This window comes from Sciurus vulgaris (assembly GCF_902686455.1).
Source record: "Sciurus vulgaris genome assembly, chromosome: 2".
NCBI lineage: Eukaryota > Metazoa > Chordata > Mammalia > Rodentia > Sciuridae > Sciurus > Sciurus vulgaris.
This window is the reverse complement of record NC_136462.1, coordinates 70569334-70590467: the sequence shown is the minus strand read 5'-3', so window position 1 is coordinate 70590467 and position 21134 is coordinate 70569334. Positions and strand designations below refer to the sequence as shown.

At 37.8% G+C, this 21134-nt stretch overlaps 1 protein-coding gene across 3 annotated transcripts in view; it reads left to right on the top strand.

The window, feature by feature from the left end:
• Window positions 1-21134, top strand: part of AP4S1 (adaptor related protein complex 4 subunit sigma 1) — a 35260-nt gene that overhangs the window by 12643 nt on the left and 1483 nt on the right. Inside the window, exons 2-5 of one of the 3 annotated variants that reach the window (XM_079127241.1) lie at window positions 836-1041; window positions 3625-3711; window positions 5036-5104; window positions 12213-13507. In XM_079127241.1, the coding sequence (XP_078983367.1) occupies window positions 904-1041; window positions 3625-3711; window positions 5036-5104; window positions 12213-12260 (342 nt within the window). In that variant the 5' untranslated portion in view covers window positions 836-903 and the 3' untranslated portion in view covers window positions 12261-13507. The other 2 variants (XM_079127240.1, XM_079127239.1) reach the window with 2 other exon arrangements.

Below are 21134 nucleotides of genomic sequence, written 5' to 3'. Positions count from 1 at the left end.
TTAATGGAAAAATTGATGAACTCCAAATATAGTTGGGAGTTGAATTAATAATAACCAGTATTGGTTTCTAAGTTTGGACAATGTACATGTGAAATGCTAACAATGGCTAAGAGCAATTTTTCTGTAATATAAAATTATTACAAGATTTTAAAGTTCATCTAAGAATTATTGTTAATCTTGTTTTTCACATTGATTTTCAGTTATTATAGAATGTGAATGTGATAGACAAGCCAATATGCCAGCTTTCATGCCTATGATGAAGGAAGGATCACCTATTGGTCAGCATTGTAGTCATTTGTATTTATTAGTTCAAAATCTAAATTGAGTGTAAATGGAACAAACATGAGATTCAATAAAACTGAGTAGGGCTGGGGAGATAGCTCAGTTGGTAGAGTGCTTGCCTTGCAAGCACAAGGCCCTGGGTTCGATCACCAGCACAGCAAAAAAAAAAAAAAAAAAAAACAAATAAATAAAACTGAGTAGAAGGAAAATCACTAGCATGAACCCCTGAATGATAAGGATGTTAGGGATGTTGTGGACCCATGTGTATACTTGGCCTGTGACGGACAGCCCACTTCTGGCACAGAGTAATGCAATTTTTTTAGGTGTCTTAACACCCCTAACCTTCACTTTGCTAGACTTTAAAGGAAGGACAACAGAAGTACCTGCTTCAAAGAATTGTGAGAATTAAATAATATTTATAAATTGCTTAGCATAGGATTTCATAGGACTTGTTATAGGTCCTTGTCAGAGCTTTTAACAAATGGTCAATATTACTTAATATGATTCTTTGAGAAATTTAATCTTACCTTTCTGTTGTTCTTTTCTCCTCCAGGTTCCAATTACAACCATCCCTTGCCATAACTTTTAAACTATATTTGAAAAAATATTGACCAGGAAAAAATGATAAAATTTTTCCTTATGGTGAATAAACAAGGGCAGACCCGACTTTCTAAGTACTATGAACATGTGGAGATTAATAAGCGTACACTTCTAGAAACAGAAGTCATAAAGAGCTGTCTCTCTCGATCCAATGAACAAGTAAGTTTCTGACTCTCTCTTTTATCTCTGCAGTCAACTCAGCCTTGACAGATATGTTATTACTTAGTCTCACGGGCCATCATCATTTTCTCTGAACTATATTCCTTGGACAGCTGTTAGGGAAAATAAGGAATTAAATACAATGAAGACCAAAGGAAGCATAGCTCTCTTTATATCTCCTTAAGAGAATAAAAACAAGGAAAATCAGAAAAAGTCTTGAGTTGTTATTTTAGGTCAGATATTTGTCTCAGTACACCATGAAAGTAGCAGCTAAATTTACTCCTGCTAGTAGATATAATCTTTTTTTGTTCATATGAATTCAGCCCTTGGAACTGTTAGGAGTGCCTGTAGCAGGTGGCTTTCTGCAAGCCAAAAAATGAAGGTCAGGTGACAGACATGGAGGTGAATACTCAAGACCTATTTTATATGAAGGATAATAATATGACTGTAGTGTGGAAGACAATTTTTATCTGCTCATCATTCTTGTAAATATACCACCAATGATTTAAAGACAAAATAAACTTGATTTGGACTATTTTATTATGTAGATGGGGGAAAGGAAGTTAAAAATTCATGTGAAATTGCAAATCTATCTATCCTGCCAGAATTTGGAGGTTAAATAAAATCATTAGAATTTAACAAATAGGAATGTAGTGGGGGGTGGTCTGGGGCTCGACCCAGGACTTTGTGCATGCTAAGCACACACTCCTCTGCTGAGCTACATCCTAGCCCACAAATAGGAATTTTTAAAAATGAGTCTATTTTCACAAGGAGCTTAGAGAATTATTAAATCCAGGTCCTAAATGTCAAATCCATTGGACAACACTCAACAAGTGAGGCAAACTTAGAAAACTTATTCTGATTTTCTAATCAGAAATCATTCATTAATTTTCTTCATTTTTCATTTCATTGCATATATATAAAAAGTGCCTGTGGAAACCACTACGAAGCCATAAAATGTTAAGCTACATCTGTGCTCAGACATTACAGGCTGCAAATGTGTTTCCCTTGGCTTCTTAATTGATTTTCCAATTGAAACATCTCAGAGTTCCTCTTTGAATTACTACTTTGGCCTTCTATGGCACACTGGTTTATGTTGTCAGATGGAAACGACTGTTAAAGGTCTGTGTTAATAGCCACATGCTTTAAGTAAACATATTTAGAAGCATTCCTGTTTCAATTTTTCTATAGAATGCAGGCACTCTACAATTTCAAATACAAGCTTTGGACTAAATATAAATACTTTTAGGTATTTTTGAAATATACTAAATTATTTTAGATTTTAAAAAGAACCAACTATGTTGGGCGCAGTGGCACATGCCTATAATCCCAACAGTTTGGGAGGTTAAGACAGGAGAATTGTGAGTTCAAGCCAAGCTTCAACAACTTAGTGAGACCCTGTCTCAAAATAAAAAATAAGAAGGGCTGGGGTTGTAGTTCAGTGGTTGAGCACTTGCCTAGCACATGTGAGGCACTAAGTTCGATTCTCAGCACCATGTATAAATAAATAAATTAAATAAAGGTCTGTCAACGTCTAAAAAAATTTTTTTTACGTTTTTTGATACTTTCTTAATATTAGAAACTCTAAGAGACTTTGAGAAATGTTTCTCAGTTTTTTCAAATAAATTGCATTTCCTTGAAAGATCCAAATGAACCAAAATAACACTGACTCTACAGTGAGCCAAAAGTTGCAGAACAGCCCTATACTTTTTACCTTTATCTTAATTTTAAATAAAAGCCTCAAATCTCTCCATTTTCTAGATTGCCAAATGACTTTTTCCATGGAAGAATTTTCATGATCAAAACTTGGTTTTATTCCTGGGTGCATCTGGAAACCCAAGAGCAATGGATCACAGAACAAAAAGCCATAAAGCTTTGGTCAGGCACCCCCTGACATCCAAAGGAAGAGTATCACTGTGTCTTCAGCCAGCTGGTTAATTCCCATCCACCCAGTGCCCTTGTCCACTGACTTTAGGAGAAGAGATGAAGGAGAAGGGAGTTGTTTTATCCAAGTCAGTGGTATAAGCTTGTTATGAATTCATACAAAACAATGTTTACGTTGGGAAATTTTGTCTAGCATCTGCCACATGAAGGCCATCTTTAAATAATTTATTAAAAAAACTACATGAATTATTTTTATACATCTAGGAAAGAGAAATACACATGCACACACTACTTGTAGTTGGCTCTTCAGTAACTACTAATACAAAATTGAGCATATCTAATTGCTTCCCAAGAATCCATAAGGAAGTGGAAAGAAGAAAATGGTTATGTCTATATTTTCACATTGGAGGCATTTGAAAATGCTGTTTATTCATTAGCTTTGGCTGCTGATTTTCACACAGCCAAGAAAAGGAATGAAGAATTTGTGAGAACCTGTGTGATCACTCACATTTTTCCCAGACTGTTTCTCTGACTCCCTCTAGAGATACTTCCAAGTAGTCACCCCAATGTTATGAGAATGTTCTGTATTCCTAGGAGTGTGTTGGTAGATACTTAGACCTGAACCTAGAAATTATGCATGCCATTTTGGAGAAGTGTCTGTCAACCAAAGGTATTAATATCTAATTGTGTTTCATCTAGTGCTCTTTCATTGAATATAAGGATTTTAAACTGATATATCGGCAATATGCAGCTCTCTTCATTGTGGTTGGAGTTAATGACACTGAGGTAAGGTACTGGAAGAACCTTTGGAAAATACAAGAAACTTAGGGATAAGTCTCATTTTATTCCTCCCTATATTAACATTTTCTTCCTACTGGCCTCCCTAAGAAATGTTACGACTCTTTTCAAGAATCTATTTGGTTTCTTTTGTTTCTCTTTTTCTTTTTAAAATTCTTTTTGTAGTTCCAGTTTGAACCTAGGGTTTTGAGCATGCTCTGCACATGCTCTGCACTAAACTGCATCCCATCCTCCCAAGCCCCCTATTTTTTTTTTTTTTTTTTTTTTTGAGACAGGATCTGACTAAATTGCAATCCTTGAATTGAGGATGCAATCCTACAGCCTCCCCAGTAGTAGCTGAGATTACAGGCATGTACCGCAGCACCTCTTAGGATCTTGGTTTCTATCAAGGTGGGAAGGTGGGAAAGTTCTATGAGATATACCTAGGATGTTTCTTTGGATTAAATGATCAGCTTGTAAAGTGGAGAAACACAAAACCCCAGAATTGTCTCCTGACTTTTTTTTTTTTTTTGCAGTGCTCAGGAATTGAACCCAGGGCCTTACACATGTGAGATAAAAACTCTTATCACTGAGCTATATCCCAAATGTCTTCCATTTTTTTTCAGTTCTTTTCTTTACCTTTTTTTTTTTTTAGCCAATTTTTTATTCTGTTGCCCAGGTTGGTGTCAAATTTGAAGGCTGAAATAGCTAGGACTATAGGCACATGCCACCACATCTAGTTAGTGTCTTCCTTTATCCTTAGCAAAACCAGTGCTCTGCCCTTGTTCTGTCACACAGTGGGGCAGCTCAGACAAGCATAGAAGCCAATCAGTCATGAAACTAAACATGGGGTGGCATATCAAAAATCAGAGCAAACTACACGATTGTCTTGTGTTTATATCTCCTGAAATTTAGTTCCTCTTCAGGAGTGGTCATCCCAGTTCCAGGTATTTCAAATCTAAAATGCTCTGAAATCTCAGTTGACTGCTTTTCTCCATAATCCACTTTGAATGGTCTCCCCATCTTCACAGACAGAAAAATGGTGGTACTAAAAATCTGGAAAATGCTTAATCCAATAGGTGATAAAGTCAGTGAGTAGAGAGCACAGAGCCTCAACACTGCCATCTGAAGTTTGAGTTGGGCCAGATTCTACATTTCCTTCAGTAATAAGCATCTTTTAAATAAGGGAGAAATAGGAATGTTCTGAATATTGGTCGGTGGGAAGCTACCTGAGTCATGTGCTCTAAAACCTGGGAGCTGACGAGGCATTTCTGTGTCTGATTTACACGAGGGCCATGCTAAAATTCATTGCATCCTTCCTCTTTTATTTCAGAATGAGATGGCTATTTATGAATTCATCCATAATTTTGTGGAAGTTTTAGATGAGTACTTCAGCCGAGTGGTAAGTCTAATAACTAAAAAATGTGTTTTGTTTTGTTTTTTTTCTCAATCCAGTTTTCTAGAAATGGGTAGCACTGGGTATAGTTTAAGATTATTTGTTAATATAGAGCTTTATCATATATTCTTTATTTTTCCTTCTGGCTCATCCAAAGTATTATGAACTTATATATACTTTAGATCTTTATCAAGAACTAGCTCTTAATTCTTTTTACTCAGTTATAAAATTTTTACTGTCTAACTTGCTCTCTTCTTCTTTCCTCTGCTTTCCCTCCAAGACAACAGTACCTTTTCACATTAAGAATCATTTTCATCAAACCCTTGCTTTGAAGGTCAAAACTCAACTCCCCTTTAGGAATACATGAGTTCCATTCTAGGTATCCTTATTTTATTTATTTATTTATTTAGTTAGTTAGTTAGTTTCTTTTTTTTTTTTTCTTTTTTTTTTCCTTAAAAAAATGTTTTTTCATACATGTATATAGGGTAATAGGGTAATAATGTCTGTCTCATTCTACTATCCTCCCTATCCCCACCACCCCACCCCTCCCATCACCCCCCTCTGCATAATCCAAAGTTCCTTTTTTCTTCCCTGCTCACCCCCCACTATGGATCAGCATCTGCTTATCATAGAAAATATTCGGACTTTTGGTTTTTTTGGGATTGGCTTATTTCACTTAGCATGATAGTCTCCAACTCCAACCATTTACCTTCAAATGCCATAATTTCATTCTTCTTTAAGGCTGAGTAATATTCCATGGTGTATATGTACCACATTTTCTTTATTCATTCATCTGTTGAAGGGCATCTAGGTTGGTTCCATAGTTTAGCTATTGTAAATTGAGCTGCTGTAAACATTGATATGGCTGTGTCACTATAATATACTGATTTTAAGTCCTTTGGGTATAAACCAAGGAGTTGGATAGCTGGGTCAAATGGTGGTTCCATTCCAAGTTTTCTTAGGAATCTCCATACTGTTTTCCAAAGTGGTTGCACAAATCTGCAGTCCCACCAGCAATGTATGAGTGTACCTTTCCCCCCATATCCTCGCCAACACTTAAAATTGCTTGTATTCTTAATAATTGCCATTCTGACTGGAGTGAGATGAAATCTTAGAGTAGTTTTGATTTGCATTTCTCTAATTGTTAGAAATGATGAACATTTTTTATGGTTGTTGATTGATCGTATTTCTTCTTCTGTGAAGTGTCTGTTCAGTTCCTTAGCCCATTTATTGATTGATTAGGTTATTTGCTTTTTTGGTGTTAAGTTTTTTGAGTTCTTTATACATCCTGGAGATTAGTACTCTATCTGAGGTGCATGTGGTAAAGATTTTTTCCCATTCTGTAGGCTCTCTCTTCACATTATTATTTCCTATGCTGAGAAAAAGCTTTTTAGTTTGAATCCATCCCATTTATTGATTCTTGATTTTACTTTTGGTGCTTTAGGAGTCTTGTTGAGGAAGTCGGTCCTAAGATAACATGATGAAGAGTTGGGCCTACTTTTTTCTTCTATTAGGCACAGAGTCTCTGTACTAGTGCCTAAGTCTTTGATCCACTTTGAGTTGATTTTTGTGCAGAGTGAGAGATAGAAGTTTAATTTCATTTTGCTGCATGTGGATTTCCAGTTTTCCCAGCACCATTTGTTGAATAGGATATCTTTTCTTCAATGTAAATTTTTGGCACCTTTGTCTCATATGAGATAACCGTATTTATGTGGGTTTGTCTCTGTGTCTTCTATTCTGTACCATTGGTCTACATGTCTATTTTGGTGCCACTTATTTTATATGTTTAATATTATTTTTAGTTATTGATGGACCTCTATTTTATTTATTTGTTTACATGCAGTGCTGAGAATCAAACCCAGTGCCTCATTCATGCTAGTCAAGTGCTCTACCACTAAGCTACAACCCTAACCTCCTTATTTTATTTTAATAGATGTAGCGAAACATAATTTGCATGCTATTCAATTCATCCATTTGAAGTGTATAATTAGGTTTTTGTATTTACATAGTCCTGCAGCCATCATCACATTCCATTTAAGGAAATTTCATCATCCAACAACCATCACCCATTAGCATTTTCCCCCAAATATTCCCCTCCACCTATCCAGGCCCTAAGTAACCACTAATCTACTTTGTGTCTTTATGCATTGGTCTGTTCTAGACATTTCAAATAAATAGAATTTTGCAACATGTGGTCTTTGGTGGCTAGTGTCTTTTACCTAGCATAATGCTTTCAAGATCTATCTGTTATGGTGTATATAACCCCTTTTCCTTTTCATTGTGCAATATCTTCCATTTTATGGATATACCATATTTTCTTCATCTGTTTGTCAGTTGATGGACATTTGAGTTATTTCCAGTTTTTAACTGTATGAATAATGCTGCTATGAACATTTGTGCCCACATTTTTTTGTAGAACCATGTTTTTACTTCTCTGGGACATAAACCTAGGAGTAGAGTTTCTGGTTGATACAGTAATTCCATATTTAGTGTTTTGTTGAACTGCCAATCTCTTTTCCATTGTCTGCACTATATAAATTCCCACCAGCAGTGTATGAGTGTTCTAATTGGTTCACATCCTCATCAAAACTTACTATCTTTTTGATTGGAACCATCCTGCTGTGTGTAATGTGATATAGAGGCCAATCAGTTGTGGCTTGCATTGTACTTCATTAATACATAATGATATTGAGCATCTTTTCATGCATTTACTGACTATTCATATATCCTGTTTGGAAAATATCTGCCTGATCCTTTGTCCATTTTTAAATTGTCTTTTTATTGTTAATTTTCAAGAGTTCTTAATATTCTGAGCACAAGTTCCTATGACTTGAAAATATTCTAATCAGTGGTTTTCTTTTGATTTTCTGGATGGTGCCCTTTGAAACCTTTTTTTTTTTTTTTTTTTTTAAAGAGTAGAAAGTAAGAAGCTTTATTAAGGATAGTAAAACAGACTTCTCCAGGGTGGAAGAAGGGGACCCAAAGGTGGAATAGATGGGATGAGGAAGTCCTGTCCCTTTTATACATCTAAAGTTTCCTTTGTGCTCCTGCGTTCTTCTCCTTTATCTTGTTCATTTCCCCCCATCCTGCATAGTGACTGGAGATGTCAGTGGGCACAATCGTTTTTAACCTTGATGAAAACCAGTTCATCTGTTTTCTCTTGTTGCTTGTTTTTTGTATCATGCCTAAAAAGGCTTTACCTAACCTTGGGTCATGAAGATTGACTCTTATGTTTTCTTCTTAGAGTTTTTTTGTTTGTTTGTTTGTTTGTTTTAATTGTAAACAAATGGGATACATGTTTCTCTGTTTGAACATGGCGTAAAGGCATACCATTTGTGTAATCATAAATTTACATAGGGTAATGTTGTTTGATTCATTCTGTTTTTTTTTTTCCTTCCCCCCATCCCTCCCACCCTTCTTTTCCCTCTATAAAGTCCTTCCTTCCTCCATACTTGCCCCCTTCCTTAACCCTAACCCTAACCCTAATGGCAACCCCTCCCACCCCCCATTATATGTCATCATCTGCTTATCAGTGAGATCATTTCTTCTTAGAGTTTTATAGTTTTAGTTACTACATCTAGGTCTTTGATCAATTTTGAGTAATTTTCGTGTATGTTGTGAGTTACAGGTATAACTTCATTTTTTTTTTTTTTTTTTTTTTTTGGCATGTAGATATCTAGTTATCTCAACACCATCTGTTGAAAAGACTCTTATTCCCACACCAGTGAATTGTCTTGGTACCTTTATTGTGTGTCAGTTGATCATAAATATGAGGATTGATTCCTGGACTCTCATTTCTGTTCCATTGATCTATATGTTTATCCTGATACCAGTCCCATACTATATTGATCACTATAGCCTTGCAATTAGCTTGAAAACCAGTCTTAAAAAAGAACCAGTTGTTATAATGTGTCAAAATACATTCGACTGTCATGTATAACTAATTAGAACAAATTTAAAAAAAAGAATCAGTTGGGTTTTGAGTTTGATCTCCATCACCTCAAAACAAACAAACAAACAAAAACACAGTGAAGATGGTTTACTTGCTACCATAGGCCTTCCTGAGCCTTGGGCAGACATTCTTAGGAAGTATCAATGACAAAGGCTAATTATTTCTCAAGGTCGTTTGTTTATTTAATTTTGCTTTTATATAAAAGGATTAGAAAGGAACTGTTTCCAAACGTCTTCCTGAAACAATAAGTGCAGTCTTATCCATAATTAATAATATTGAGTACACTAAAACCTGCCACAGGCAAAACTCCTATTCAGAAGTTATTATCTTCAGTCCAACTCCTAGTGCCAGAATTGAATTCTGGCAGACTTCTTAATGGGTCAGTCAACTAGCTAGTCTTCATTGCCTTGGTGCAGTAGTTCTCAAAGTCTGGTTCCTGGAGCAGCAATAAGTGCTGGGAACTTAATTAGAAATAGAAATTCTGGGCCCACCCCAGAACACTGACTCAGAAACTCTGGGTTGAGGCCCCCTCATTCTTGGTTTAACAAGCCTTTCAGGTGATTCTGATGCATGTTCAAGTTTGTGAACCATTACCTTGGTGCCTGAAGTTTGCTGTCAGCAATTTCTTAGTTCAGGGAATGAAGTTGGGGAAGATAGTTCGCGGGCTTCAGTGAGACAGGACATCAGTCCAGGAAAGGATTGGTGCCCTACAAAGTGAAGAGGTCAAGAGATAAGGCCATTCCAGAGACTGGCCCTGAGGGAAACATACATCTTTGGTACTGGCTTTAACTATGTCTCTCTGTTGACTGCTTGGAAACAGTACCACAGACCAGCACTGTCAATAAAACTTTCTGCAATGTCAGAAATGTTCTGTATCCATGCCATACAGTATGGCAGGCACTAGCCATGTGTGGCTCTTGACACTTGACATGTAGTTAGTGTAACTGAGGAATTGAAATTGAAGTGATACTTAACCGTACTAATTTAAATTTAAATCACCATATCAGGACAGCAGTTACCATATTGAATAGTATAGCGGTAGCTCTTACTTATCTCCTGGTGTCCACTCTCATGTTAAGGTAGACTGGTTGCTAGCCAGGGTCTGTGATTCAGGGCTAGCACTGATTAGCTACTTTAAGCTAACACCCACCAAGAAGAAGATTATCACTTTCAAAAACAACAATGTCTTGAATCTGAGAGAATAAAAAGTGAGTACAAGCACTATCATTGCTGAGGTTTTTTTTTTTTTTTAATTATTATTATTATTATATTCAGTAACTAAAAATAAATAGCATATTGTTGAATCTCATAATTCTAGGGAGTCAGTGACCACATAAACCACAGAAGTAAAGATTAAAATTTACTTTAAGCCAGGCAATTATGCAGGACTTGGACTGCACTAGGGATGACCTGTTTTAGGCTCAAACCATACCAAAAAGAAGAGGAAGAGAGAAGAGTACTATAGAGAAGAAAATAGGATCTGTCCCACTCACCCAGAGTGCTTTGTCATCTAAGATTTATTTTTAGGTTTGTGCATTTTAAACATGCTCTCTGAGGCTATTTTTCATCTTAGAAGATGTTTTCATTTCTTAAATTTAGAGATCTGTCTCATGCTGTCTCTGCTGAAAGCAGCATCTCAGCATCACATTTTTAGAACCAAAAGCCAAACCAATTAACTTCAAAGGAGGCACTCCCACAAGAGGTGAGGGCTGTTGCTGTTGAGGAAAAGATAGGGGTTTCAATGCCACATTTGACAGACCTGAAGTCCTTTCACCTGTGAACTTATTTTTGTTTACCATTCTACCCTCTGTGACTTTTTCAGTTATATAAATATCTATTTTCGTTGAAAAAAAATTTTAAATACTTGTAAGTAGAATGAAAGGGGAGGATGGTTAAGTGCCATTATACATTTGTCCAGAGATGGATCGTACAACACCAGAGTGAACCCTAATTTAAACTGTGGGCTCTGCATGGCAGTGATATGTCCATGTTGGCTCATCAGTTATAACAAAGGCATTTCTCTGGTAACAGGGTGACACAATGTTCATGCATGTGTGAAGGCAGGGTATACATGGGATATCTCTGTACCTTCCTCTCAATTTTATTGTAAATCTAAAACTACTCTAAAAAAAAGTAAGCATTTTTTTAAAGTGGGGGAAGGAGTATCAGTAATCCATTATTTAGTGATAACAAAGTTCATTTCCTCTTAGACTTTATATATCTGTCTGTATCTCTGTAGCATGCATCTCTGTGTACATATGTACAAGTCATATTGTCATCCCTCAATATCTGTGGGGCATTTGTTCCAGGACAAATCTCACCTCCATAGATCCCCAAAACACTCAAGTTCCTTATATTAAATGGCATGGTATTTGCATGTAATCCATGCCTATCCTCCCCCACACACTTCAGATCATCTCTAGATTACTTCTAATACCCAGTACAAAGTGATGCTATGTTAAATAGTTTTTAACATTTTATTAATGACTTGTTCAGTATAGTCACAGTTTTTCCCCCTTAGCAGACATCTAACAACCTCACCCTGAATATCCTATCACATATCACTGTGCTATTGTCCAGTTGTTTCCTTAGGATAAATGTGTAGAAGTAAAATCAGTGGATTCAAAGGGTATTGCACATTGCTGAGGTTTGATATACATAACAAATTACCTACCATCTGTAAAGGTTGAGTTAGTTGATTATTCCCTTGATTTTATTTTTTCTTGGTAGTGCTGAAGATTGAACCTAGGGGTACTCTACTACTGAGCTACACCCCCAGCCCTTTTTATTTTATTTTGAGACAGAGTCTTGCTAAGTTACCAAGGCTGACCTTAAACTTATGATCCTCCTACCTCAGCCTCCCAAGTCACTGGTTTTAACAGGTGTGTGCCACTGTTGCCCAGTTTATTCCCTGTATTTTGGAAAGATGAATTATTCTGCCCTCTAAAATTCTCTAGCCTGCATTTTTTTTTGTTTGTTCGTTTGTTTGTTTTTAGTTGCAGTCTCCAACTCAGGGCTCCTGCTGTTGCTTGGGCTTCTGTGTACGCAGCAGCAGCCTCTCCTGCTGCTGCTAGGCTTGCAGGCAGAACATTTGCTGCCTGTGCTCAGAGTTCCAGTCCCTGTGTCTCCTTCTCACCGGTGCATTCTTTTTCTCTTTTCCAGAGTGAACTAGATGTATCCTTTTTCAATACTGTTTTCCACAGTATTTGACAAAGCAGAAGGGCCAATGGGCAGGAAAACAGTTCAACAGAATCCAGAATGTCTGACATCAGTAACTGACAGGACAGCCAGAGGTGCAGGTGTTTGCCATAATCCTTCTCCACCCTTTTTTGCAAAGAACATTTTTTTAATTTATTCATTTTAAATAATAAAGTGGTGCTAAGGATTGAACCCAGTGCCTCATGCATGCCAGGTAAGCGCTTCTGCTGAGTCACAACCCCAGCCTCACGATTTTTTTTAAGATTCTTTTTTTTCCCAGACAGGGCAATGTTATGGCATTTGTTAATAATAACTATTGTATATTAATTTAACTTCTTTTAAGCATATGGAATAGGCTTGTTCAAAATGTATAATAGTCAGAAAGTGCTTTGTCTTCTCAAAGAGAAGGGATTTTCAGGGCTCTAAGTATAAATCTCTAGAAATCCCCTCATGATCAGAAAGCCTTCAGGGTTGATAAAATGGAGGGTTAAAGAAATTGCCTGGCTTGTATTCCTTTTATAGCAGATAAATTTCCCCTTTTCTTTCTTTTAAATCAGAAGTGCCCAAGGACTCCAAGAACAAACATGATTTGCTTAGAATACTATAGCCTACAAATTTGGCAGGAGCCCACTAGGCTTTGTGTGAGTGCTCCAGAGGAATATTGACTCTGAATTTAATTTCTTTACTTCAAAACTCTGCCTACTACTTCAAAGTGATAAAGAAGTCCTTTGAAAATCCATCAAACTTGAATCTAAAATAGTAACATTAATTATGATGTTTATTAAAATATAGCATATAACAAATACATATTAATTATAACTAATGTTTATGTGCATGCATATATTCCTATGTTTGTATATGTGTATCTTCTCTATCTATACAAATTAGACACCTATGCCAAGAACCACTATGTTTACATCAGCTCGATATTATGGGGAAATGACCATTTACCTGTAACTATGCTAGGAAATACCCTGTTGATAAAATGCATTTGCCGGCAGAATTTGGGAAACTGGGAAAAACTGAGTGCCCTCTGGTGGTGAGTGACCTAAATCTATGATCCCTTTGACCTAGGAGACCCAAGATCTGGAAGTATGTCTATATTTTTATTCAGCATGTAAAACTCTATCTTAACTAGGCTGTTTAAAGCAATTCAAGATAACTCTGTTCCTACTTGTACAGGGGAGTTAAAAAAAAAAAAGATTTAAAAATCAGGAAGATGGCTAGGGCTAATAGGCACTTTGCTAGGAGCGTAGAAACTCAAGATCCACTTTTCACGTTGGCACTAAGTCACTGTATGTATTAGACAAAGCACACAACCCCTCATCTCAAAATGAGAGAACTTTGCAGAAGAACTTTAGCAGCCTCTCACCTGGAATCTGGAATTTCCATGAGTCCAGGTAAATGAGCTGAATAATGTCACACGTAGAACAGGAAGTCTTACAAGCCCAGATACCCAGAAAATTAAAGTGAATCAGATGTAACAGAATATGTAGTATAGTTGGATTAATTGTGTTGATGTGTCATACATTAACTAGATTTTTATTGTAAGTAGAGACAGGTGTTCTTGTCTTTGTATTCTGCTGTTGTCTGATAGATATCTGTGTAATGACCTCCAGCATTTTAGTTTGAATTTAATTTTCCCACCAAGACACAATTTGTATCTTTTCCCTTCATTTTACATGGTTTTATTTTTGCCCACCCTTTCTCTCTGACCAAGTTTTTTACTGTCATTGGCACCTCTCTTCTATGACCTTTGTAATAGGTTGCCACTCTTAGCCTTATTAAAAAAAAAAAAATTCAAAACCCATGAGTTTCCTCTTCTTGCTACATAGTTCTTTTGTCCAGGAGGACTTCTGCAGACCAGTACATGACAGAAACAGAGGGGAACCTTGTAGAGGCTCAGCTATAGGTTCCTGCTCCCTCCAGTGAGGGCCACACATTCTGATCATCTTTTTTTAGCATGTAGGCAGGACATACTGGAGCAGCTATCTTTGTCAGGTCTGCTCTCCCAGACTTTGGGATTGAAAGATGAAAACAAGCAACTGCCATAATTGCAATCAAGAACTAGTTTTCCCAACACACAGAACACATGCCCTCTGTTTGCTCAGACTTAAGAAAACCTTCCTTATCAGCACACCTAGAAAAGACATGATTTAAGGCTCAGTTTGGTACAGCAAAAGGAGAGGGAAGTAAAAACCTCATGAAATTCCCAAAACACCCCTTACTCAGTCTTTTTCTCCAGAAACTTTTCTATCCGATAAGGACAGGGAAGTTTCTCAGAGCCCGCATGGTTGGACTTTGAGAAATAGAGTACACCATTTCTCTCTAGTATGGGCTTGTTCTAATTCTAGTAAAACTAACATTACAGAACAAGACAGATGGGATTTAAAAAAGAAATGACCCAAACACAAGAAATCAGGACAGAAAATCTGGCTTGTTGAAAACCCTTCCATCCCAGTAAGTGGAACCCTCCGGTGCATAGTGTCAGGTGGGGCAGATTGCCCCCTGGGGACCAAGCACAGCAATGACCTAAATCATTCACAACTGTGATCAAGCTCCTGCACTCTTCACAGTCCCTTCCTGCACTGGACTGCTGCCTGAAGACTCAAGAGGCCTCATTTCTACAGCTAAGTTCACACCATCTCATAGCATGATAGATTTTTTCAAGACTTCAGATTTCATGAACTAAGATTGGTTTGTTTAGGAACTAACTGATGAGACTCCGCCAGTGTGTATGCTCTGCATTCCCAGAAGGCTTGCTTTTCTCCGGGCAATTCATAACCAAAAGAATGGGTCTATCTTCCTTCCCTCTGCTACATGGTCACAGGATGGCACCAGTGACCAGCACTGTCTGGGAAATGTATCAATGCCTCCTCAATTCAGTGATCACTTATTGTACATATGAAGGTACAGAAAGCCTCAATAGCCTTTTTGATATTTGCTGACTTGCTTTGTTTGGGCTGGAATGGAACACATTTATATGCCTTTTGACCTAGGCAACCACCTTGGGTCCATTCTGCTCTACTTTAGCAGCAACCCCCTCTCCATGGTGGGTAGATGCTGACCTGAATCCTAAAGGTCTTCCCCCCACCACTTTCTGTCTTCAGGTGCCAGACATTCCAGAGCTTGCTAGTAGGGCCTGTGGAAGCCTCTCTCCTATCCCAGCCCCCAGATTGGGAGCAAGAATAACACAGAAGTATTCAGGCAGGGTAACTGGGATGTCCCACATGCATGCATAGGAAGAGAAGCAGACTAGCATCCCTATGCATGCTGTTGTGCCCCCTCTACTACACAAATATAGGATAGGCCTAGAATTGAACTTGGGTTGCTTTACCATTGAGTTATATCCCCAGCCCTTTTTATTTTTTATTTTGAGATGGTCTCACTAAGTTGCTGAGCTGGTCTTAAACTTTCGAGTTGCTGGGATTATAGACATGTGCCACTGTACAATTCCACAATGTAATTCTCTCTTGAAAAACATTTTAGAATATTTGTTTTTATTTTATAAACCTTAAAGCCCAAAAGGTGAATAATTGATTCTAGAACCCTAAAGCTCCTGTGGGCGATATGAAAGCAGCCTGCTTCATCCTGTTTATGGCTGCTATGGGTCAAGGTGTAGGGAAGGACCTCAGTGCTCCATGCCCTGTGCCTCAACCAGCATCTTGCAAGGTGCTCCTTGAAGAGAGCATGCAGGCAACAGTGATTGGCACCACCCAGATTTGCAGGTAGGCCCTGATCAGGACTTCTGAAAGTTTCACATATAGAGGTCCAGAAACCAGTGGTCTCTCCACTGGAGACCATCTCAACCTAATGTAATGGGAAATTGCAAAAGTACTTATTCAAACTAGGGGCAATAGAAATAAAAGCCAAAAGATCAAAACATTCTGCAAGGAAGCCATCCCACAGTGAAGGGACAGCTTCTCACTGAACTGAAATTCTCTGCAGTTCTCTAAGTTAGAATGATAATGAAGTTATTACAAAAGGATTTCTTTTGATGTATGCTACAGCATATGACTACTTCAAGAATGGCTTGGTATTACCAGAAAGGAATGAACCAGTCCCCTCCTCCAAAGGTTAAAGTCAGGAGCTGAGTACTTTGGAGTTGAAAGAATACAAAATTATGTTAAGCCTCACTTTTTAGAGGAAGAAGTTCTCTTTTGTCCTCACTCCAGAGAGTTACTACAGGGCAGAGTTGGAACAGTTTCTGGGTTTTCAGGGTGCTTGACTAAAGGGTTGTAAATTCAATAAAGTTTTTTTGTTTGTTTGTTTGTTTTTGTGAGATAGGGTTTCCCTGTGTTGCCCAGGCTGCCTTGAACTCCTAGACTCAAGTGATTCTCCCTCCTCAGCCTCCAGAGTGCTGAGACTTCAGGCAGGAGTCACTATGCCCAACTAAATTTGATTTTTTTTTTAAATTACTAATCATCTGAAGTTAACTGTGGAAATTTAGTCTCTAAGGCAACATTTGTAAAGTACCTCTTGTTATGTTGCCTTGGTGTTATCAGAGCTTTGTGAATAAGAGAAACATGTCTGGTTGGAGGAGTCAGAAAGATGAATAATCTTGCCAGGTATGGTAGCACTTGCCTATAATCCCAGCAGCTTGGGAGGCTAAGACAGGAGGATTGCGAGTTCAAAGCCAGCCTCAGCAATTTAGTGAGGCCCTAAGCAACTCAGTGAGACCTTGTCTCTAAGTAAAATATAAAAAAGGGCTGGAGATGTGGCTCAGTGGTTAAGTGCCCCGGGTTCAATCCCTGATTTAAAAAAAAAAAAGATGAACAAGTTTATAGTATCTGCGAATGTCTTATTGAGAGTATGTCTTTGGAAGAATTATGTAAATGTTCCAGAATTTTAATTTTATGAAAAAATAACTGGTTAACTAATAGTCATTGTAACTCAAATCAGGACCATAATGAGATACCAATTTACACTATTCCATTGGTAACAATAAGGAAATCTAATAGAATCTGATCATTATACATTATAAACATGTATTGAAAGATCATATTGTAATCTATAAATATGTATGATCTTATGTGTCAATTAAAAATATACATACAGGGGGGAAAAAGTATGTCTTGCCAGGCGGGGTGGCTCATACCTGTAATCCCAGTGACTCAGGAGACTAGGCAGAATTTCGAGTTCAAAGCCAGCCTCAGCAAAAGCGAGGTGCTAAGCAACTCAGTGAGACCCTGTCTCTAAATAAAATACAAAATAGGGCTGGGGATATGGCTCAGTGGTCAAGTGTGCTTGAGTTTAATCCCTAGTACCCCCTCGCCCCCAAGAAAAAAAAAGAGTATGTCTTAGCCAGGTGTGGTAGTACATGCTTGTAATCCTAGCAATTGGGGAAGATGAGACAGGAGGATCACAAGTTCAAAGCCAACCTCAGCAACTTATCGAGGCCTTAAGCAACTTAGCAAGACTATCTCAAAATAAAAAATAAAAAAGGCTGGGAATGGGGCTTAGTAGTTAAGCACCTCCAGGTTCGATCTCCAGTACCCAAAAAAGTAAAAAGGTATGTCTTGCTAACTCATCCTAAAGTGAAGTTCACATTCTGAGGTTTCTAAGCAGGGCTTCACATATGCTGGCACCTTTTTCTTTTAAAAATATGTAAATTTGAAGTCAGGTTACAAAGATGAGATCTGGCTCCTGAGCCTGAGGGAAGGTGTGCAGCCAACCATCTTGGGGAAAGACAGGTACTGAGGGATAAGGGACCAGGACCTTCTCTAGCCTGAGTTATAGCCAGTCCTGTTGTGAGTGATGCAAGTCTCAGATATGAACAGTCCCCAAGGAAGCCAGACATTGTCCTGGGAAGGGGATATGAGTGTTACAGATACAAAAATGCTATTTTATGAGCGTTTCCAGCTACTACTAACCATAGTCACCTATTTCCTTTAAATGTGTTCTGAGCCCTCTAGGTATCATATCCATCTGCTACCATCTCCACCATTCCCTTCTTCTGGACCCCACTTTTTGTTTTGTGGTTCTAGATTCTATTTTAGTCAAGATTAGTGACAACAAGTTTTAAGAAGAAATAGGAAAAAAAAAACAACAGGCTCATTTAGCCCAGAGCTGTCTTTCATATTTAATTTTACATAAACCTGTATGAACTTATTAAGCAAAATTACACCAGAGTGCTCTTCTCAGAAGATGAATGGGTCTTTAAAGAAAACATACTTTGAGAAAAGATACATTCTAAAAAGGATACATTATTTTTCAGTGGCCTTGTTAACAAAAAATGGTAAGAAGCCTAAAAGTGAACAGAAGACCCTGCTACAAGGAAAGTCTCCAGGACTGTTATGAACCTCATGATAGTATTCTATGGTGTTTGCCTTTTTGTGGGAAACATGAAAACAGTGGCCTTTGACAGCTTTTCTACTTTCATGGAAAATTGAATTAAAGTATAAACGTGGCAAGGTTTTCTCCTACCCTACTTATTAAATAACTCTGCCTAGCTAGACTCTTAAAAAAAAAAAAAAAAAAAAAGCAAGTGAGAAGCCAAGGGACCTGAACCCAAAGTCTAGAGTTGGAAAATTTCATTTCTTAGGTTGGCTCTTGGAATTGCTTTGAAGGTTTCATGAGTTCATGTTGCTCAGTTTTCTCACTTATTAAAAGATATCTAAACCACCATAGTATTAAAATACCATGTTATAAAAGTGTTTTATGATCCAGAGATCACAATTCCAAGCTAAGACCTATAAAAAATTCAGTCACTTTCATTAAAAAGCTGATTTCAAGCGGCCCTAATCTTACAAAGGACTAGATAGATGTTTAGCTCTAATGCACGTTACAGAGATTCAGAAAAAGCTCTTTAAGGTTTCAAGGTTAAAGTGTGAGGTTAGTGACTGTGCTCTTTAGGAAGTTGTTTCTAGTTCACGTCACCTCCATGAGACCCAGGAAAGAAATAAGTTTCCTTGAATCTTTAGAGTTAGTCAAGTTCAATATGGCCTGAAGGTAAGTTCCTCTTTCCGTAGTCTTTCTTAGCTCACTACATTAAGAGATCCACAGACTAGTCCTTTCTTGCTTCTTCCTATTCCAAATGTCAGGGTTGAAGTGTGTTTGCCTATTTATTGTCATGAGGTTTGGAATTTAGGGTATTTTTTGGTCCCTGCTCACCTGGCGTATGGCCCAAAAGTCATTAATCTTGGCTTTACCAGCATGTACAAGTTGCTCATAAACCAAATCAACATGTGAACAATAGCTGGGTCCTTAAAGGAGTCACATGATTCCAAGGGGGAAAATCAGCTTCCAGGTCTTCAGCTTACATTGGATTTGGTCTGTAGTTTCCCTATATGGTACCAGCAGCTGCATGATTATTAGGGTTTGAGCTAGATACACAGAGCGGCAATCACATGCCCACAGTATGATCTGAGTAACTGATGTTTCTAGAATGTTGGGAAATTCAGACTTAGCTGAAGGACCTTGTCCTTACAGTGTGGGGCTGTCAGTGATTGATATGATTTCAGCAGTAAGTAAATTCTGATGTGAATTTCAAAACAATTGGACATTTGCCCAAGGGGACATCTGAATTGCACATCTTCTGCTTACCGAAGAAGGAGCAGTCCTTAGAGCAGCTTGATCCCTGAACCAATTCAAACAGATTGAAATTACATTTCTTTCTAACTCAAAAGAAAATCTTTTTGGAAAAGTTGCCATTTTCAAAGGCACTTCCATTGCCCTCAGTGAATACAACAGGGGGTTCTGCACACCTTTATTTAGGCAGCCACCTGTGCTGTTCTATTTCTGCCCCAACTGCAGTCCCACACTGGGGATTGAACCCAGGGCCTTTTGTATGCAAGACAAGTAAGTACTCTTCCACTAAGCTACATTTCTGACCCTTTTTTGAGACAGGGTCTCACTAAATTGTTAAGGCTGGCTTGGAATTTGGATCCTCTTTCTTCAACCTCCAGAGTAGCTGGGAGTACAAGGCCCTTGAGCCACCATGCCTGGCTCAACTGCTTAAAAAAAAAAAAAAAAAAACTACCTGACTGTAATTCCCACTTTGTCTTAGTTTGTAAGTTCTGGCTTCTGAATCTGGTGAACAGGTTTGAGTCAAGGGCCTAGCATTCATTCCAGTCCCAGTTTGGCCATGGGAAAAGCAATCAACTACATAATTGGAAGATATTATTAATAGGTAGATCAGAGTAAAGCTTTTTTTTTTTTTTTTTTTTTTCTGGGTCACTTAAGGACAGTTCCCATCAACAAGTTTATTCTGCTAAAGGACAGAGCTTGATGAGATATTAACACAGTCTAATAGAAACCTAAAAGTCATTCACAGTTTGTTCCATTCTTTGTGGATGTACGTCACTAAGTAAATATAACTTTGAACAACTGGAATTGTTTTTAAAAAATCAGGTGATAACTGAAAGGTTATGGAAGATAATATCCCTATAATAACGAGTTGGTATAAGATTCACCAATTAATTATGAACTTCCCTAGTTCATTTAATCACTTGTTTGTTGAAGTTTGTCTATTTGAAGGAGCTGTTCAGGGCTAGGGTTATAGCTCAGTGGTAGAGCCCTTGCCTAGCATGTGTGAGGCACTGGATTCTCAGCACCACATAAAAAAATAAATACAATGAAAGGAGCTGGGTTTTTTTTTTTTTTTCTTTTAAATAGATCTCTTTAAAGTGGAAATGCCACATATTCAAGTGTAAAACTGGCTGGGTGGGCATGATGGTGCATGTCTGTAATCCCAAGGACTCCTGAGGCTGAGGCAGGAGGATAGCAAGTTCAAGTCCAGCCTCAGCAACTTAGCAAGACCTTTAACTTAGTGAGAACCTGTCTCAAAATAAACAAAAAGGGCTCAGGATGTAGCTCAGTTAAGCACCACTGGGTTCAATCCTTGTACTAAAATAATAAAAGTGTAAAATTCAGGTACATTCAACC